Below are 21,641 nucleotides of genomic sequence, written 5' to 3'. Positions count from 1 at the left end.
AGAGACAGGGGAACCGAGCCGCGGCTGCTGCTGCCTCTGCGCGTTGATCCGTGCTTTCTGACCGTGTCGCTGCAGGTGCTGATTTCCTGCTCCTGGAGGAGCCCCTGTGACTGCCAGGCTCCCACGCTCGGTGTCCACAGTAAAAGGACGTTTTCTCTCTCCTGACTCTGCCTGCGGGTGTGATGTTCTGGACGAGCTGGGGGTGTGCATATGCAATACAAATGTCACCAAAGGGCTGAAAAATACAGCTGTACTGAATCTGTGCAGATGGCCTGCTCCGGTATCTGTTGGAGCTGTGAATGACTCTTTGCTATTTTTTTTTCCAGGGACTTTTATTATTTTAATTAATGATTTCAGGGAACTGATCAAGTTTAGCCCTGTTGTTTTTGAACAGCAAAGTCAAGGCTGATTACCAGTGACCTGACATGGCTTGTAATATGCAACACATCTAATTAAAAACATATCAAATCAAGTTTCTTTCTGTTGTATGTTGTTTATTATTTGAAATCATGTCTTAATATTTTTATTAAAGGCAAAAGAAATAAGTTACTTGCTATCACCATCTGAAGTCATTCCATTACTAAGAGTAAAGCCATTCTAAAGTCAGTCAAACTGGAAATAACAGTACTGCTTTCAGTGCCACAGTAAGCCTTCAGATCGCAGGATGGACCTTCTGTGCCTCTGTTAAAACGCTCCCTCTCTCCTCCCCTTTGAGCTGCAGTCCATTTGGCGGGAGACTGGCCTCTAAACCCTGGAGACCTTGACTGTGAAAGCTGTCCTCTGCATGGGCGTGAGCGTGACCTTGAATGTTGAGACCTGTGTGACCTTGACCGAGAGCGATGCTTTAGACTCTTCCCTTTGCCTCTTCTTGGATACGGTGGCGATGGTGAGCGGGAACGAGAGTGGGAACGCCTTAATGATCGAGAGGAGGAGCACGAGCGGGCAGATCTCGACTTGGAGTAGGTATGTGATCTTCTGCAGCAAGGTGAAGTATTATACGGAGACTTGGACCTTAAAAAAAAAGAAAAAAAAAATAGAAGTTCATTCAAAACAGTCACTCTCGACAGTTTTTTTCCTCCCAAATTCGGTTAGGGTTTATTTTTCCTGTCTATATGCTCACGTCAAAGATTCACGCAGCTGCCGACATAATGCTACTGCAAATTGCAGAACCTGATGACGTGGGAAAGGTTCTGCTCACCAGACAGAACAGCTGCTGCTTGTTAGTGTGAAAACATGCAGGAAGGGTCAGTCTTTTCCACTCCCCTCTGGCGCATGAACTACCACAGCCACTGATTGATTCAAGGTGGTGTATACTGGCCTTACTGGTACGTTAGCACGCACATTTTTAACGACTCCATCACTACTTGCAGTGCAAATCATTTTTGTTGCAGTGAGATGCAGAAAGAGCAACTCTGAATGGCTACAGTGCAGTATCAAACATCAGGAAAACAGCATTTAGCCTGAAGTCAGTAAAGCTCCATTTTAAAATGCCAGCTCAGTCTGCTGAACTTCACTACTTCTTTGGCAGTCTGTGCGGGATGTAAAATATTTGCACTGCGCTCCTACAGACAGGACTACTTAACCAACACTTCCAGCCAGCTGTCCTAGCAAAATGCTGCACACACCGCTAGCTCTACCCAGGGACAGTGACCGCATTTCAACAAGAGTCGTATCAAAAAGCTTCTCAACTCGGCCTCTCGTAGCAGGACTCAGTGCCACTGCTCTCGGAAAGAGACTGACAGCATCGCCAGCAGAGAGCTAGCCAGACTCCTGCCCCAGCGATTTTTGGGGGTAGAAAACGTCAGCTACCCTGAGTTTTTTCTTCACAAGTTTTTCTGTTCTGATTTTTTAAAGAATCATTTCCCATTATTCTGCGTATGCTCATTAGCATCACGCCTCCTGTCAAAGTCCTTCACCAATTCAAGAGATCCTCAAAAAGATTTCCTTGAAATAATCTTACTGCAAGCACAGATCCCCTTTGTTAAAGCCAATTCCAGTTAAGCCATTTAAAAATTAATTACCATCTGTATTCTCCACAACTATCTGTGCACACTTCTGTCACTATAAATCTGCTGTTGCATCAGTTACGTGTTACAGCCTCATTTCACAGGTTACAAGTAGTAATACACTGAATTTCTGTCCATACTCACAGTTCCCGGCCTGGTCTGGCGCCTGCTGGGTGAATTGTACCGGCTCTCGTGGGATGACCTTTGGGAGCGGGGAGAGGAAACAGAACAAAATCCCATTCACTTTACCTGAAGATCATTGATAAAAGAAATTCTAAAGTAATACTGACTTACCAGTGGTGGGGATTAATTGCCTTTGGGGGCCCAGGAGACTCGGTAATGCTGCTTGTCTTAGGACAGCAACCTGATAGCCCTTGTGAAAAAATGCAAAGGGGTGGAAAATAAGCTCCACTACAATAGAGGAATCCTTGCATCTCTTGAAATCAACTTACCTCCTCTTCCAACAAACGGCTCACTGACAGAGAAGAAGATTCAGAACGTTTGGTGGCAGTCACCAGAGCAGGAGAAGATACAGCGGTATTGGCAGCACTACAAAAAAAACAAACAAACAACCAAATTTTTATGATTCACACAGGGTTTTGAAGAGCTACTTGAAATATAAAGTCCAAGGTGTGAAAAGCCTGACTACTGTAAACTGAAAAAAAAAAAAATCTACACCAGATATTTTCTTAAGCCAGTTGCGCATGAAAGCATTAGAATATGTAAAGCCCCCACGCTGCATCTCCGTTTTGGAAGATGCGATAACAGCAGCTTTCCGAGGAAAGGTTTGTGTGCTAGTTCAGGGGCTGCCTCAGAGCTTCTTTTGAATTGCGATCCTTTGCGTTCAATGGCACAGAGGAGCCTGACAGGCTTTGGACAGAGCGGCTATTTGCATTCCAGGCATCAGGTGGAAAAAGTTCCTCCTTCAGGGTAAACCTGCACTGAAGGACTGAGAAGGGCACCACACAAGCAACACTGCTAAGAAAATTCTTGCATGAGGCACACGTCCAGCATCTCAAAGTGTCCTCTCTCCGAGCAGAAGCGGCAGCCAGAACTCCCACAATTATTTGGACTGGCACTAGTGACACACAAACTGCCAGCGGGGGAGCTCAAGAAGAAGACTCTAACTGCAGCGTTTTGGTGTCTTTTCTGTTTAGGTTGATCTACAGATTTACTTACTGAAAGGGTCCAGGAGGTGCGACAGGCAGGAGTGGTGGTGGCTGCTGCTGTTGCTGCTGAATCTTCTGAGGGAACCTTGTGGTGTAGCCAGCTCCGGTTTTGAAGTTGTTGACAGCCTGGAGGCAGAAGAACATTTACAAAAAGGTAACAGAAAATTTGAGTCCATAGACGCACAAAAGCCTCCAGAGAGTAAAATTCCTTGTGTATTCCTGTAAATGCTATCAATCCTAAAATACATCAACAGACAGATAGAGGAACGCATCCCACTAAACAGTGATGTTAATCGCTGGTAACCGCGAGTGTCTGCATTTCAGTACTTCAGTGTTAATACCGAGTTGAAAGGGAGGCAATCCTGTTAACCAAAAGCCTGACCTCAATTTGCCAGAGCATCTCTGAAGAGTTGTAAGCTGCTGTAACAACAAACGATGCATTTGAAAAGAACATTTAGCTTTATTCAATTTAGCCTTGCTGAAGGAGCTGTCAATTAATGTTTTCTTCCCTTTCAGCTTTTTGCAGACAGGCTTTGCTTACAAACAGTTTATTTAAAAGTCATCATGTTACCTGGCGTAGGAACTCGTTGGCAGCTAAATCATCAGGAGAAACGCCTGCCTGGTGACACGCTGGGCAGGTATGTTCCTCAGATGCCAGCAATGCTGTTCTAATACCTGTGAAAAATTAGAATCATCCAAACAGTTTTTAGCAAAGCTAAGGAAATGCTGGGGGTTCTAATCAGCTGTAAAAACACCATACAGTTAATGAGTTACTATGGTCTTCAGTTCAGAGCATGAAGCTATAAAGGTTCCAGAGTGCAGAAGATTTCTAGTACGCAGCAAAGAACTGTACAGTTTTGGTATTTCACTGTTGTCACATCTGAAGATGCAGAGCAGGCTGTGCCTTGATGTTTTGACTGGTCTGTTTTCCCTTGTCTCGTACAGTGAGAAGTTACCCTCCTCAAGGTTAATGAAGAAAACACATCTCAAAAGACCATGAGGAGCTTTGCATTCTGAAGGGTTTAGCTAGCTTTCCCGTGGAGCAGAATGGTCATTAAATGCCCAGTGATCCGTTTGCTGCAGGCTGCAGAAAGTCACCGGAGCTGGCTATGTAACGTTCTACGAGAGAAAGGGCTGCGGACAGATTAAATGCATTGTATATCTAACGCTGTCAGCACCTGCACAGGTGTGCACTCTTCTCATAGCCGTCCCTCCGCGCGTGAAGAGGATTCAACTGGACAGGTGAAAAGGGGAAGAAGCTTTCTGTCTTTTTTCCCCCTTTGTACAAGAAGAGTCCTTCCCGACTCAGGGTATCCCTAAGTATCAAACAGAACGGGTAACCAAGTAGTTTTGTTATCTCCTCTTTCCGCTTCAGAAGATCAGACGCGATGTACTGAGCTAACAAACAAGGCAGTAACACTCACACTCGTCACAGTAACTGCTGCCGCAGCAGGGAGTAACGGCTGCATCAGTCATTGCGTCTTTGCAGATGAGGCACAGCAGCTCATCCGGAAGGGCATCGGAGGAGGAGGAGGAGGAGGGCAGCTCCTCTGGCACAAAGGGAGGCTTCTCCTTCTTGCCTCTGGCGTAAGCTTCCCTGTGGGAAGGGGGGGGGGCGGGGGGCGGGGGGCAAGGAAACAGAAAAATGTTAAAGGCGGGTAAAGGAAAACTTCTCCAAGCTGTGGATTTTATCAAAGGAAGGTAATAGATGGAATTCTTCTCACTCCACATCAGCCTTCTGAAATGTAGGCATTCAGTTTCAACTACTTTTCTATAGCCACAAGACTAGAAGGGGGAGGGGGAACAATTTTCCTTCTGCAGAACTCTCCCATTTGTTGGATCCACTAAGAAATTAGCTCAGACAAGAAAAATGATTTTTTGACAGCTAGAGAGCAGGTGAAATGAATCCCACCTCTCTTTTGCCAGGGGGTAAGAGTAAATGCAGGCTCACAATAAAGTTAGTCTCCGAGTAATTACATTTTATAAACAAAGGAAGTCTGTGTTACAGCTTCTACCCGAGGAGATCCACGACAGAAAAGCAGAAGTGCTACCAAGTGCTTTTTAAAACAGCCACTCCTGTCAGCACACAGTAGTAGTATTTTCTTAGTTTAGAGCAAGAGGAGAACTTTTGTCTCTTTCACATGTGGGATTTGCTCAAAGTCAGAGGGGGCGGAAACCTCAGTGCAACAGCCACTTGTTAAATTTTGCAAGAAGCCTTTGAAACGTAAACCAGAAGCAAAATGAGCTTTCCAAGAGAACGACTCCCACTGTCAACACTACTGAAATGTTTTGCAGAAATACAGAAATGCCATAAGCTGACCCAAGTTCCAGGGGCAGGATCCCGCGATTTTAATACTAGAAAATATCACAGATTTTAAGGTGAAGATACGACGACAACGCTTCCTCCCTCGTAATCACAGATGCCGGCCAACATGGTTGCATTACCACTCAGACATTTACGCGTGGTTTTTCTCCTTTTGGTCAGTCCACTTAAGGCCATACGTACGCATTAATAATTGGTATTGCGTATTTTCCCGTCTTTGTCAGCATCGCGCCCTTTGTGTTGGGATCTTTCAGCTCAATCAGGAAACTCCTTGGAATTCCTGTGCTCCTTCTCATTCTGGGAGCAGGCACAAATTTTTTGTCCTGTTCAGAAAAGAAATGCAGACATATCTCATCTTAAGGCCCACACTTCAAATGACCTTTCAATGTTGATTTGAAGCAGCAAAAGCCTGTAATCCTCTCCTTTCACCTAGCATAGGGGTTGCTCAGCTAAAATACTTCTTTTCCTAAATGAATATAGCCAGGATGTTCCGAAGGCTTGAGCAGTGGTTTGCACTCAGTCGACATTCTTTGGCTTAACTTCAGGTTCCTTAAGCGTGAAATATCCCTGAGCTCACCATCCACGCAGGGGAGAGACACAAACCCGCTCCTCCTCCAAAGCGCAGCTCAGAGCCAGAGCTCAATTCCGTGCCCTGAATCAGTCACCGGAGAAACTTCTGTTCTCCGTCCCTATACGAGGGCTGGATTCACACCTCACGCGTGTACAGTCAGTGACTAACGTTCAGTGGCATGAAAACTCAAGCAGAGACTTGTGTAATTAAAACACGCAAATATTCAGTGGATGGGGTCAACAGAATCATCTTGGTTTTATACGGAACACTGGAAACCATGAACTGTCATTAAAAAGAGCTCAAACCAGAAAAATTTACAGTAATAGTGAAATAGATAAAAATAGGCATGAAAATTAACCAAGAAAGATCTGTGCTCATCTTTAATGTCTATGATCCAGAAGAAAGAAAATTTTGCTTTTATCATTCCAGGTTTCCCTTGAATTTTGAGGAGCTTTGCAACACTGCCCTAGAACCTCTGTACTTCACCCCAAGAGAAACAATTCTTAACAGGAGTCTTCGTGCATTTGCCCTGTGACTGCCAAGGTGAAAATATGAAAACCTGAGCAACACCAGAGGTCCCCTGTGGGATTTCTGGAAGAACAGGGACATATTGTGAGCAGCCCAGACACTCTGAATATGGACTTGATCGCTCTGCAGCAGCACAGGCCTCAAGGCCATCGAGAGGCCGGCTGTGGATAAACAGATGCCCCAAGGCCAGCTGCGGGTAAACAGACGTTCTATGAATAGTAACAAATCATAGTCAAGTTCTGCCTATATAATCCGGGTGTTCTATTAATAGACACTCTATGAATAGTGACCAGTCATAACTGAGTGCTGTACCGAGTGCTGTCCATATAATAAAGATTCTCTGCTAATAAATGTGACTGTTATGGATCATATTGATCGAGTCCTCGTTCCCACTGCAACAGTCCCCCACCACCTTACCCCACTTGTCGGGCAGTTCCTTCTATAGTGGCCTGGTTTTCCGTAGTAACGGCAAGGGAACGATGATGGAGGTGGACCCATGGGTCTTTTCATGTAACTGGAGATTTTTGGGGAAAAAAAGAAAAAGGTATGCTATGTCTCTCTTGCTAAAACAAACATCTCTACAACCTTTCCATAATCTCCAAAGAAAAGATTTGGCATTCTCAACACTTACTTGATGGGATCATACTCCTGGCAAGACTGCACCATCATGGCCTTTATTTTATCCTCTTCGGAAGCATTGGCTGCAGCCAGGTTGGCAGTCTGTTGAGCAGACAGTTATTGGCACACACACTGGAAACACATTTCAGCCCACACAGCAAAGACAACATCACTCATCCCGTCCTGCAAAGAACAGCACAGTGCTAGCTGGGGGACATGAAGACAGCTTCTTCTACAAAAGAGAGTTGTCCTGGAGATGTTCTGGGGAGTCCTCACGCCACAGCATGGTCTTTATGTACCTGTCAATCTACTTGACAGGAGCATTCTTGGGCACTCCAGTCCTTAGGCTCTGTTCGGGCCTTACAGAAGGGCTTGTGTAACCAATCCAATTCTATTCCGAGTGGACTGAACCTGTGCGTAGAAAAACCTGTAGTATTCAGTGTTTTTAAACCGGTTTTTAAGCCCCAGACTATTTGAAGGAGAAGACATCCACTGCACATTTCACTGAGAAAGACGTATGCAAGTATCCTTATTTCGATTTTATGGCATTGAAAGGACACCCAGCTGAAGAGTCGGGGCAGTTGTTTCTGCTTGATGAAATTCAGCTTCAGACACAGAAGCATTAAAAGCAATCAAGTTTTTTAAAGTCACTCAGCAAGACAAAAGATTCTTTTCAGTAGAAATTTGACCAAGCTCCCCCCCTGCTAACTTCTTGAACTACTGTAAGAAAAACCTGCACTTTCTTCCAGTTGATTGTGCCCTTTTAATATACAAGTTGTAATAGAGCCTTATGCAGAACTAGATCTTCAAATCAGTGAAGCCAGCTGATTTGTTTTAAAGTCCTCTTTGTTCAAATTTTTTATTACACATTATTCCAGATACAAGCAGGCTCTAAGGGAGCGACTGTAAATGGTCTGGACCTTCAAGTACCTATCACTGAGATCAATCACTCGTGGGTTTGGTTTTATATGCGTTCATTCAGAAAAGTGCCCACTCGTTTCAGCGTTGTATTAAATGGTTGTTTCATACACACAGTTTTTTCTCAACAGTAACATAATCCAGACCAACATCTTTGAAATCATTTCCATGAACACTTATAGAAAACTTTATGGATACCTGACTAATTTGTTGGAACCCAAAGAGTTTCCAGAAGATATCCAAAACCCACAAAATATTTCTAGGAATAGACCACAATTCAAGTATGCCCTTTAATACACAGTAATAATAAACCAGAAAACTTTTGACTGTAACACACTGCCTCCATGCTAAGCCGGTCTGCACTGAAGAGGTCGAGTACGTAACAGTTTTGAGCTGCTTTATCTTATGTTCTTGCACTTTTTGGAAATATTTGCATTTTCCAGAAAGCTGAAATGTGTACACCACTTGGGCAGTGTTTCACATTTTAGAGCCAAACTTCACAGGAGTTTACAGAACCACAGACAGGTTTCGCGACAGCGCTGTTGTCCATGTTACAGAAACGCCTCTGTTTTGGTTCTTGCAAACCCCACTGAAATGTCCACAACTTACAGGAATTGAATTCTTCGCTGAGAATTGTGGTAGTTTCCAATGCAAAATTAATGAAAAATGTTAGAAACGGTAAACGACATCTGAGGTTCTTCTTCTTTGTGCTTGAAGATGAGTAATACTGCCACATCACGTTGAGTCTGACAAGGTGCTCACCTTCTACCTTCCCAAAGTGGGAGCTTCTCTTTAAAGGACAGTGTCAAAAGATACTCATATTTTAAGATTCAAATAAATATTTTAAACTATTCTAAATGAAAGTAATGTTGTGTTCAGATTGAAACAGTGATCCAGCTATAGATCACAGTATAAGATTTAAAAATATGAAGGAAACTCTTTTGATTTTTAAGGATTTGACAAGAATATATATGTACCTTAATAAGCTGGGCCAGAGGAAGAGATGCAGAAGAGTCATCAACCTGTTCACAAAAAATGAAACACATTTTGAAGTTCTACAACCAAAACACAACAATAGTTAACCTCTGCTGTAGTCTGAAAGTCTGCACTATATCCTCTGAGCGTCACTGAAAGAGGCATTTCCAACTTGGTGTGATTTGTACTTGTTCCAAACAAAGTCCAAACCTTTGACAGCCTGAGAGTGCCGATGTGATGAAGGAGAAGAAACTAAAACAACCAAAGCCACTTGAGATCTACTCATTCCTCCAGAATATGTTGGAGAGAGACCCTTGCCAAATGCTCAACACTGCTTAAAAGTCAAAGGAGTAAGGCAGCTGTCAATATTCAGCTAAAAGGGATTTTAAAAAAATTAAGTTTATTTGAGAAGGAAGCGTCACTTCAGGAAACTTTTTTTCAGTGTAGTTTTTAAATGAATCGGTTAATGTCTCATCATTCATAAATGCACAAGGTTAGGCTTCTAAGCACACAGTAGCTGCCTGTCAAAACAAAGTCCAGGCATATCAGCCCTGAGACATGAACGCTGCCCCTCCTGCCAGTAAGTGTAAAAATGCCAAACTCACCGTACCCCACAAAACCCCAATAAAAGCACCAATCCGAAACATTAGCCATAAAAGTAACCCACCACTTTGTCTAGAAAAAACCAAACTGCTCGAAGTGTTGAAATAAATGTGTTTCCCATGACAGAGTAGCCTATAAAAACTGAGAAAACTGATTTCCTGTATTTTATTAGACCACGGGCCATACTGCCCAAATTGGTTTGGAAAGTGTGAGAATTTAATCTTATTCTCCTTGCTGTCAGACCAAAACCAGTTTTTAATGATGATGAAAGCATGGATTCAGAGCACAATCCTGGAATTTTTCTCTCCATTGCAACCACACTCCTCTCTCCCAGATACCTACTGGAGCAGCTGCAGGAATGAAGTCCTCAGGCCACTTGAGGGCTGCGGTGTTTATTGAGAACTAACATCAAAGTGCAGTTTTTCCAAGTGTAACACTTATCTGGTTGTTTTTCCAGGATATTGAATTCCATTATGCCACCAGCAGCAGTACAGCTTACACTGGTAAAACGATGCCAGAAAGACACTCAAATCACATGCAGAACGGCAAAAAGAGACCGTCTCTCCATCTCAAGTCTGACCAGAGGATTCGACTTCCCTTCTCTTCAGAACATTTTGTACCTAGTTCTGTTAAAAAGGAAGCCTGATCGTGTATTTTGAAGCTTCACGCTCCACATGACACTGCTTTTTACATGTGGAAAGACAGGCCTATGTTCTCTCACAGAAGCACAACCATTATAATTCTGTGGTTTTTCAGAAGCAAACAAGAAATTAGGAAAGCTCTCTGTTGGAGTCTAGCATTGAACAGTCTCCTCTTGACCAGTAATTGAAACACAGCTGTTCATAAACTATTACCTAGTTTGCGTTTTTTGCCAGGAAGCAGTTGTTATGTGGCCTGCAGGATATGGTCTAATTTCTTAAAGGAGGTAATAGCACTCCTTTCTACTAAACAGTTCTCAAAATCAGAAAATAGGTAACTTGGGTACTATTTACTGTGTTTGTCCAACAGCCATCTTCCAATGATCCCACAATCTTGTGCCTTTTTTCCCTTGAAATTTCTACTATAGTATTTCCTGCCAGTTCCTCCAATCAGTCAAGTAGAAAAAACATCTCTGCGAAAGCTGTATACAACCTTAAGAAAATACTGCAGAAGAATTTGAAAAAAAACCCAAACACCCAAAATCAACAGTCAATATATTAACTCCCATTTCCAACAGAAGGCTAAAAAGGAACTGACATAAAGCGAGTGGGAAGGGGCACAGAAAATAGGAGGAAAAGGCTAACCTCACTGCTGGAGGGCTACATTTAGATTACAGTGCTTTCCTAAAACCTGATAGCCTGACTGCACTCAAACTTCAGCCAGGAAGGATCACCGTTGTGCTTGACAAGCGCTCAGACAATGGCCAGGACTCTCTGCATTTCTGCAGCCTCTGAGGACAAATACCACCTCGAGATCCTCGCAGTCTGAAATAGGAACACTAAATCAAAAAGTATCCACTTCCTCGCTCTGGCTGTAGTAACAGTGGGACAGCAGCGCACATTTGGAAGTGTAGAATGATAGCTAACAGAAGAGCAAGACAAGGAAGAAATGTTCAAAGTATAAGTTCTTGTGCATGCTCTTCTAAAAAACATTGTAACTCCTTTTAATTTTGCTGCTTTACTGTTCTACAGTAATTGACAAGCTGTCCAGTGACTTCTTCCTACCACACTAAGATGCAGGTTCTCCTTGGAAATGTGTAGAGAAATATGTGTATTAAAAACAAACAAACAAACAAAAACCCCAAACCCCACACTTTAGACTAAGACCTGAGCTAACTTTAAGAATAAAGCTAGTTGTGTCTCCAGCACTAGCAGCACCTGAGGCTGCAGCGCTTTTACAGTGCAAGAGGGAGAGGGGACTTGTAAAGAGAGACGCACGGCTTGCACCTTGGCTTGACAACCCAAATCAGGGACAGTCAGAGCGAACAAGAAGGGCATGGTTTTGCTTTGTCCTTCACTACCTTTCATTAGTTCTATCTCACACTAAGTCTTCTCTCCCGCTCCAGGATTGTTTGGTTGTTTTTTTGTTGTTTTTTTCTGAGACGTCTCTGTTAGCTTACGGGAAAATGCTCCTTCGAAAGGTAATACGGACATGCCAGGGAACACGCGAGGCTAAAAGAATGTGAACTTTATTTATGAGCTTGGGACTTGTCTTTATAGGCATGGCAGTAAACAAAGAGAAAAATACTGTTTTCAAGAAATAAAACCCCATCTGAATTATATCAGATACCATAAACGTGGTTTATGTAAATGCATGAAATTAACTACGAGGGCCAGTTCAACTTACTCAAAGTCACAATAGAGAGGCACTGATGTCCAAAAAGGAATTTGAACCCACCAGTGGTAGAATTGCAGAAGTCAGGTTTAGACTTGGTGTTTTTAGACCTACATACAAAAAGTTTTCCATATGAAGTTGATTGCATACCATTGCAAGGAAATCAGAGGCTGTATGCTTCAGAAAACATAGACCCAGAGTTCATGAGTTTCTGATTTAAATTATCCTAACAGCTAATCAAGTGATCAGATCCAGTGATCCAGGGTTAGTGTAATGCCTCACATGATTCTAGTGAAGAAAAAGCAGTCATACTTCAAATAAAGATGAAAAATACAAATCACCACATAGTAAGTTTTTTACTATAAGGGCTATTTTGACATGCATAGTTACACATAGTCGTCGAGCCAAATGGCAAATCAAGGTCTAGACCGTTACCAGTTCGATATTTCCTTGTGTTACTTGTTTCTATTTCAGCAGCAGAACGACAGTGCTTTGAAACCTGAAGAGCAATGCTGCCCCTTTTCCAAATATATCTTCAAAGCGGTGGCATACTAAAGAAAGGCTGAACCTTTGGGAAATTAAAGCAGCGTCCAACCCTGAAGTCACCCACACCCAAAAACGGACAGCAGGCAGAAGTTAGGAAAAAGGACAGGGCTCTTACCCACAAAAGCACCAGGCTCTAACCTGCTGCCAGAATTTGTACATTCTGCTTTATATGCTTTCATTTGCAGGCAAACTGTGAAACTAAACTGCTTCATCAGATAAAGTGGAAAGATTAGATGCAGAACGTGACAATCCCATTTACATTCACGCCAATCTATGAAAGACATTGATGTACTCAGCGGGGCCCAAACAATATCATTTCAATTACACAGGCTTAAGAACAAATACCCACTTTTTAAGGACGTGAAAAGAAATCATTTAGCTGCAAGAACTGGCCTCAAAACGTATCAGGTAAGTTGGGGTTTGTATTTGTTTGAACCCCCAAGGTAGAAGTAAGAAACAGGACACCAGGTTTAACAATAATGGATTCTCCATGGTTTTTGATAACATTGTCAAAAAACATTAGGCAAAAAAAAGTATTTAAAAACAAAAGCTAAGTGATACAACGTGAAAATGGAAAAAAATACACTCCAAACAATTCTTCTTGCAAGAAACAAAAAGCACACAACAAGCTATGCAAGCGTTCATTTTACCAGCTACAGACAGACAGGTGTAGAACATGGCACCACGCTCAGCTGTGCAAACCTCGAACCTATGTGATCTAAAAACGATCCTGCATTATCTGTGCAACACAAAATCATACAGGAAGTATTCCAGCATATTCAATATGAAATACAGTGCATCAGTAGGCACAAATACCAATATTCACATTAGAACTGTGCCAGTGATGGCATTCCTCAGCTTTTACTATGCTGAATCGAATACAGTGCATTTACAGCATATACCATATTTTAAGGCAATGTGTGGAAAATTAGCACAAGGCTACACCGTTTAGAATTAAGTGCAGTTTTACAGAAAAAAAGTGTGAGATTGGTTTTTTACGTACTGCTTTTGATGTTCCACTCCCTGGCTCAGTTCAACTTCTGGAAGAAGAAATAAAGGTGATCAGAAGTTAAAATAAAGCACTTGTACCCAGCTTAAAGCAGTGAAAGCAGATTACAGAACCTGAAAACCAAAACAATGTGTTCTGATAGTCTAGTGAATGTCGAAATGTATTTGTATCCAGAAACTGGTCTCTCTTGGGACATGTAGTGCAACTAAAACAAAACCCCTAAGTCACATGTCTACTTCATCACAAATTACTCTAAGAGTTCTAAACTTCTTGTTTGCATGGGTCACCAGCTGGCAAGCCTTGGTCTTTCCTCTATAGGCTCGTGTGCAAAAATACCCAGATTTGGGGTGTAAGAACACTTGCCATATCCCACCCCCCTCCCCCAAATGCAAGAACTAGTCAAACACTGAGAATCAGACTCTTTGGAGGATGGAGCAGATGGTAAGTTTACACTACAATGCAAATGCCTCTCTCTCTCTACTACAAAAGCAGTAAAAGCAAACACAGAGAATAAGGAATCTCTCCAAACAGAGGATACGGGATCTACAGCTTGGGTCTCAGAACAATCAAGCCCAAGAACAAACCCAACAGCATCATCTTAAAAGTTACCATTGTTGGAGTTTGAACCCCATGTCCAGCAGGCCTAAAAATGTCTGTCTGCTTTGGTGGACACACGTTAAAATCCACCTCATTCCACCAAAACCTAACAGCAGCTTTAGCAGGAGAGGTACAACCTGAACGCCTCTGTAAACTGACGTCCATAAACCAAGTTAACACCCTGAAACCCCTAACCGAGCAGGCAATGCTTTACAGATACCTACGCAGCATGTGTTTTGCTGGTAGCTCTGAGTCCTCTGGCAGGGATTCTTCTGACAATAACTGATGAGTTCTTCAGAATCAGGGCATTATCGTCAGTGTATTCTGAAAAAAACATGATTCAGAAAAAAAACCTTTGTGAATTCATAGGAATGTATATTCGTATGTAATTACATAGCACTTCAGAGAATACCTTTACAGCTATGAAAGCAACATTTTATATGTAACATCACGCTTTTGTTGTCTCAAACACACTAATAGTACATTTCAAGTAATCTTTGGGTTTGATCATCAAACACAAGCAGCAAAATCTTTTTCTTTTTTTTAAAAGTAGTTTCAATGCCAACAGCAAAAGGGTCTCAGAGGTCACAAAAAGAGAGTCTGCTAATGCATGAAGTTCTTTCCTGATTGAGATTCAGTTGCTTTTGCTTCTGGTAGGCTACAAAACCAGTAGATCTTTGGAGAAAAATAAGGTCTCCCCTGCAGAAACCAGATTGTAACATCTGACTGGCTTGCCCTGCAACAAAACAGGCGCTTGGCTAAAGCATGAAGCTCTGTGCCATTGCCTTCCAAGGTGTTAACTAAAAGTGATTTCCTTCTGCTGCCAGTGCTCAGGACTGACAGAACAGAGAGGAGAGCCTGCCAACTCTGCTTCTGCGAGCTTAATCCGTCAACAGCCACACTTATCAGCTGGGCAGTGCTTCACATTTCAACGGAAACTGTTGGGGTTTAACGCAGCAGCCAGCAACGAGGACCCGACAGCCGCTCACTCACCCCTCCCCTTCCCCCCCAGTGTGATGGGGAGCAGAAATGGACAGAAGGGGAAACTCAGGGGCTGAGATAAAGACAGTTTAATAAGACAACAAAGGAAATACTACAGCTACTACTGCTACTGAATATGAAAAACAAACTCTATACAATACAATGTTCCCACCACCTAATGACCGATTCCCAGCCAGTTCCCCAGCAGCGATCACAGAACCTGGAACTTGCAGATTTCATGAATTTTGCAAAATTCCCGCTGAAGACCAAACTCCTGCAAAAGTTCGAACTCCCAGACAGGAGAGGATGCCAACTCATAGAAAAGCGAATTAAAGAAAAAGGATGCCTACCTCCCTGCTAGCCACCCTTACAAATTGAGCGTGCCATCCCTGGCATGGAATATTTCCGCTGCCCAGCTTGGGCTGGCTGTGCTCCCTCCCAGCTCCTGCGCACCTGCTTGTCAGCTGAGCATGGGAGACTGGAAAAGTCCCTGACTTCATAGCAATGACTGAAAACATCCGCATTGTCAGCACTGTTCTCCTACTAAATCCAAAGCACAGCAGCTACTGGGAGGAAGATTAACTCTATCCAAGCTAAAACCAGGACAGTAATGAAACTGCAGTGCTAGGATTTGAATCACAGAAATGTTGGGGCTTTTTTCAGCTTGCTTTCACAAGGAAGGCAGAATTGGCTCAAAGTAAAGCTGTCTCTCCCCTCTTAAGCTAATCGTCTAGTTTGAATTAACCAAAGGGATGTGAATTCTTTCGATTCACTTTTTGCAGAGCAGAGACACTCAAACTAAATCACTTGCAAAGACAGGCTTTAACAGCCTTTCGAAAACAGAGTGTGCCTGAAGCTCTCCATGTTTTGCCTTGGCTTTCACCACGCTAGTCTTCTGCAGAGGAGGGAAGCCTTGTGACCTTTTATATAAAGCCCAAACAAAAAAAACCACTACCTGTGACACTTCGACTGAATAAGCTTAAAATGCAAAGGCCTCTCCACGAGAACAGTGTTTATCTTGTTCTTACACAAGCTGGATAAGATTAAATCTTCTAAAGCACTGTCAGCAGCCATTCCCTGTAATCTGCCGACGGTCTTCAATATCAAAAGCCCTTACCTTGACAGACGAATCGGAACGATACTCTGAAAACCAAAGATGATGTATGTCTAGTCAAGCTCTGTCAGGGTGGTTTTACTCAGTGATCACACACAGAACAGGAATATTTCACAATTTACACTCCATTTTTCAGCATATTATTCCTACAGGCAGGAACCTCTCTCAGACCAAAACATACCTATCAGAAGACAGTATTTCAACAACGAAATGAAAATTTTACTTCTATTTCCAAATGATGGAATCCTTCTTCAGAAAACTGGGAAATCTTTGAGACAAAACTAATTTCTGATCTTCCCCCCTACGGAGCTGAACAGCAAGCTTCCTCGGGACTTTGGAGCAGTTTCAAATCATAGGAGAAAGGACTACTAATGACAAAAACAGAAGCTTTTACAGAAGTGCTAGCCTGAAGCCAACAGCTGGAGCTCTTCTCAAAAGGAAAATCTCACCACCACACAGCCACTGTCAAGAAAGGCCTGCCCTGGGGCTGTGTGATGGAGCAGGAGCTCAAACAGCTGTCGGGCCCAGACAAACCACTGCCAGGAGATCGTGCCAGCTGCAGTTCTCAAAGCCCAAAGCAGCTGCTTCTACCTGCTGAACGGAGTCACACAGAGCACTCCTTTTGGTCCACACCACAAACCACTGGATTGAGATTCCAGAGACGGAGGATAAGCAACAGCGGCTCCACAAAAAGACAGGACTTTGCTGTGCCTGTGCCGGACTGAGGATGGTGGTTGTTCTGCGGATGACTACAAAGGGTAGCACCTCTCTGAGAAAGAGACTAAATATATGAGGATAGCTGGATATGACTAAATATTTTAAAGCACTGTCAGCAGCCATTCCTTGTAATCTGCCTACTGGCATCTCCCAGCAGGAACCTGTTCCCCGAGGGCAGCAGCATCCCCTGGCAGAGACTTGGCAACTCCCAGGACCTACAAAGTAGCGTCCCTCGGCCTAACCACACACCTCAACCTCTGCAAAGTGAGCAGTGACCTCCTGCGCAACAAGGCGACTTTTCACACGTGTCCAAGCAGAGCTCCAACAGAAATACTCAGCAAGCTGGAGGTAACAACATGGGTGATTCCTACTCCCTTTGAGCACAAAACTTGTTTTACTGCCAGTGACAGACAGTGAGTGGCTACTGGGCTTTTCTCAATCTGACCTGAGATTAAAACTAAGGATTCAATTAATTCAGCAAACTTGCAAAAGCAAAGGAAGATTTGGATGTTATAGTAAAGTCAGGAGCAGAAGAGACAGAACAGTCAGGAAAGAAGTATTTCAAGGAACGAGTGGAGGCAGACAAGTTAACAGCTACTTTGACTGCTGCCTCATGATGACTTAGAAAGCTTAAATTAATAACTGCATTAGTATCCACAACCTTCTTCCTGCAAAAAAGTACAAACAACTCAAGCCACGCTCTGAAATTTATGCTGCTTCACATTTAATGCACCACTTAAAAATTCCATTTTTCAATTCACCTATAATTCTAAAAATCTGCTAGTTTTAATAATTTGGGTCATATATACAGTATAAACAGGTTACTGAAAAAAGTTCCTACTTTCTTTTATGGCCTGCTTTAATCCACCATTTTGATGCTGACAGCATTGCAAAGGCATCTCTCTGAGCACTGTCTAGAGAAGTATTTTCACTCCGATAAAGGACAGAAGCTCAGCAGAAGTCATCAGAAGGCAAGCCTACATGCGAAACGACAAAGAAAAGCCTTTATTAGGCTTGGATGTCTTGCTCACCAGCTATTACGTGACTGGGGAAGCGATCTGCAGAGTAAGAGATCAAAATGACTGCTGACATGCCAGACTGCCTCGACCAGAAAACAGGGTACTTCCCAAGAACACATTTTCTCCCTGCTGCTTAAAAATATGCTTTCTCCTCATCTCATTTTTCAACTCTGTTCTAATCAGCACCACTTGCACACTTTGTGACAAACCAGTCCTCTGTGTCGCTGGCACTGCCTCGAAACATCCTGATTAATAGACTGGACTGCTATTTCTGCATTTTCAGCTTCCACCAAAAGAGGATCCCAACCACAGTTGGTATCTCATCCTTGCTTGAATTAGCTAGTGCAGTAGGCCAGATGCTTCATGGAACTTTCATTTGCATTATGATTATACAGTACTGTGCTCCAAAAGAGCACCTGCATCGCTTTGAAAGGATGAGTCAATAAAATCTAACATACTTTCAGTCATTAATCTGATTATACAGACTGCCCGATGCCTTAACGCCTTATTGGCTCCGCTTGCCACTTCAGCATGTGACTGGGAAAGCGAAAGCCGAGCTGGACACCCCGTGGTAATGAACTAAAAGACACCTGCCCTAAGCCCCTGGCCAAGGGACACTGACCTCGCTGACCGCACAGCCCCGAGAGGTCCCAGCCCTGCTGGGGACAGAGCCCGAGCAGCTCCTTCCCAGACAGACCTTGCATGGGCTCCACTGAAACATCATGGTTTTGGAATGGGCACACGGCTTACCCTCAGTTCACCCAGGGAAACGGGGAACTCCAAACCCTTTAGGAAGGCTCCACACAGCAATGCTGCCTGGCAGCCCAGGAATTAATTGCACGCTGAGGCGTAACCAAAGAAATCCCCCACACTAGCACATCAACAAAACGGCACGGGGAAGGGCAAGCCTTAAAAGCTGCTGAAGTGTCTGCTCTGAAATGCTCAGTTTGCGCAGTCTTGAAGACAGCAGCTGTGAGGCCAAATGGTTTCACTCAGAGTTAGCACGAGGTTTTCTGAAGACATCACATCGTGGCACTACTACAGCTCTCAAGTGCGTGCTGCAACACTGAACTCCAGCAACGGCTGACTTCAAGAGACAGTCTGCCAAGAGCACTGTTCTTCCCTAAAACTATTCATCTAAGGCCAGTTCAGACGCCCATTTTGGTGTTACAGTTTGTTGATTTTGCCTGATAAGCAGAACAGCACATTCTCCAAGTGTTCTGAGTCAGAATGTTACAGAAACCTGAGTCACGGAGTTTGCAGTTCTTCCACAATAATGTGAAAACATCTGTTATAAAAGACAGGTCATGAAATTCACATCAAATTTAATAGAGGCAAGTTAAAATGCATCATTCCTGAGAACAGGCTTTTGGAAGGGAATTCTGCCTTTACAGAACACGCGTCTATAGGAAGCAGGGAAGAGGGCACGCCACCCCCCCACACCCCCCCTTTTTAAAACAGGTCCTGACTATCCCCACAGATATCCTCCCGAACCTTTTTAGCATTTTACCTAGAAGAATTCCAGGACACCAAAGCTTCTGTGAGCGCTAAATGTCGCCCATCAACCACATATTCCTCCATGCCTAGCTCTGCTCTAAAGCACGGATCCGAAGGCCGTCGTCAGAACAGCAACCCCAAACAAACAGCTCTGTGAGGCCTCAACACAAGTCACAGCTACCGGTCGTGGCTGAATGGCATTACCGCTGCCCACCCCACGTATCCCCGGTGCCGCTGGCCCTCCTGATCCCCCGCACGCTGGCGGGACGAGCCCCAGGCTGACTCATGCTACGCTGAGTTGAGCCGCAAAGAGCAGAGCGGGGCTCCCGCAGGCTGCAGCCCCATGCGGTGGTCTGCAACTCCACCAGCCGGGCGGTCCCCGAGGCCCCGTGCCCGCCGCCCCACTCACCTTCTTTGCTCTGGGCGTCGGTGATCTGCAGGTCGCAGTTGGATGCCTTCAGCTGCTCGCGGCCCATGATCTGGCGCTTGAGGTCATGCAGGGACATGTGGAGGCCGTGGAAGCTGATGGTATCAAAGTTCAGTTTGGCAGAGAACTTGTAGTGCACGCCAGGCATGGCTGGGACCAGGCGGTGCCTGCTCCGCGATGGCGTCTGCTGGTGGGCGGGAGGACGATGGGGAGAGGCCTCCGCGGCCCCGGCTCAGCCTTGGCTCCCTCTCGTGCACCCAGTGCTGCCAGGCACGACCGCTGGCGACGACACCAACAGAACCCCTGCCTCATGGTTCCAGTGAGGGGTTTCCCGGCCGACAGCCGCAAGCACGTCACTGTGCACACAATGGCACACGGCAACCACCCCCCCGCACCTCATGTGACCCAGCACATTGTGACAAAAGGCCCCGTGACACGGGCGGGGAGTCCCGCCCTCTTCCTCCTAACACCTCTGAGAGCCATATTACCTAAATATAATAAAAAAGGCTTGTTGTAGTCTGGCAGGGCTAACGAGGGAGCTTCCACGACTGCTGGGTTTACATCTTTCAATGCCTTTTGGGCTGCCAGAGTCCGGAAACCCTCCGCATTTCCTCTTTAACCAAGGGATAGAGGTTTTTGCTCTTTGTGTCTGTTTGTTTCTCCTGTTAATGGGGATTTGGAAGCCTAGGTTTTCACATGGTAGCCTTGCTTATAAGCCTGTGGCGGAATACGGATTATATGTATTCATTCCAGAAGTCGGCCATAGCCACAGTCCAAACTCCAGCAGCAGAGGCAAACAAGCCTGGCTGTTGGATATGCACCAAAGCCCACCCTCTACCAGAAACCACCTCTCCTTGCTATCTGTCCCCTTAAAGTCTCAGTGGGACCAGGACAGGTACTGCATTATGAATCTTCACTAAAGAAAGCAAGCATACCGCCCTTACGCCAGGAGGGGTTTGTCTGTAGTCTGAAAGGAGACACCTGCATTTGCCTGGAAAGCCAACCTATGGACCAGCTTACCCGCTCTGCAGGGCTGCGAATTGCAAATGCCAACAGACCCTTAAAATTAATAGAATGGATGGAAAGGTACAGTTCTGGTCTTAGGAGCACACAGATGAACAGGGGAATCTTATGCCTGGCATGTTCCACAGATCTGTTCCTACGCCTAACGGCAACGGTACTCCTCCACAGATTTTTCCAAAACCTTGCTATGCCCCAGATCCACTGAACGTGGAAGGGAGATGCTCCAGAAGTCCTTACACAAAACCTATTGTGATAAGCCATCTCGCCGTCGATTTCTTCCTGGATGGAGTTTATCAGGCCCTGCCGACCCTGAGACAACGTGGTTATTCACAGACAGATTAACTTGGTACTCTGCAAGAGTCCATACCCAAACTCGAGACACCAAGGCCTTAGTCAGTGTGCAGGTACAGTACTAACTCAGACACGAACCCCAGCGTGTCACTTCATCCCAAGTGCCACATTCACCGCACCTTCTTCCATCGCCTCGCGCCGATGAATTGTTTTCCAGGCTCTTCCACCCGTCGCAGCTCAGGTAGCTGCACTCTGGCTCAGGGCTGACTGGGGAACTTCTCAGTGCTTGAACTTTGCTTCGGACTTGGTACGAGCACGAGACTTCACCCCTTTGGCTTGGCCCCCAGCAGAAGGCAGGCAGGCTGCAGGTCTGCAAGAGGTTGGATAGAACTGAGC

The 21,641-nt window shown here is 44.5% G+C and overlaps 1 protein-coding gene across 1 annotated transcript in view; it reads right to left on the bottom strand.

The window, feature by feature from the left end:
• LOC142360037 (E3 ubiquitin-protein ligase RBBP6-like) overlaps positions 1–21,434 on the bottom strand; it is a 32,980-nt gene extending 11,546 nt beyond the window's left edge. The window contains exons 1-11 of the mRNA XM_075412334.1: positions 21,420–21,434; positions 21,199–21,263; positions 20,420–20,544; positions 13,574–13,593; positions 9,111–9,155; positions 7,229–7,317; positions 7,015–7,111; positions 5,682–5,821; positions 4,600–4,772; positions 3,747–3,850; positions 2,151–2,208 (exon numbers count right to left, since the gene is read on the bottom strand). Of these exons, the coding sequence (XP_075268449.1) occupies positions 2,151–2,208; positions 3,747–3,850; positions 4,600–4,772; positions 5,682–5,821; positions 7,015–7,111; positions 7,229–7,317; positions 9,111–9,155; positions 13,574–13,593; positions 20,420–20,544; positions 21,199–21,263; positions 21,420–21,434 (931 nt within the window). The remainder of the gene's footprint in view (positions 1–2,150; positions 2,209–3,746; positions 3,851–4,599; positions 4,773–5,681; positions 5,822–7,014; positions 7,112–7,228; positions 7,318–9,110; positions 9,156–13,573; positions 13,594–20,419; positions 20,545–21,198; positions 21,264–21,419) is intronic.
• Between the last annotated feature and the right edge of the window lie 207 nt (positions 21,435–21,641).

This window comes from Opisthocomus hoazin, unplaced genomic scaffold (assembly GCF_030867145.1).
Source record: "Opisthocomus hoazin isolate bOpiHoa1 unplaced genomic scaffold, bOpiHoa1.hap1 HAP1_SCAFFOLD_56, whole genome shotgun sequence".
Lineage (NCBI taxonomy): Eukaryota > Metazoa > Chordata > Aves > Opisthocomiformes > Opisthocomidae > Opisthocomus > Opisthocomus hoazin.
This window is presented reverse-complemented; position numbering and strand designations above follow the sequence as displayed.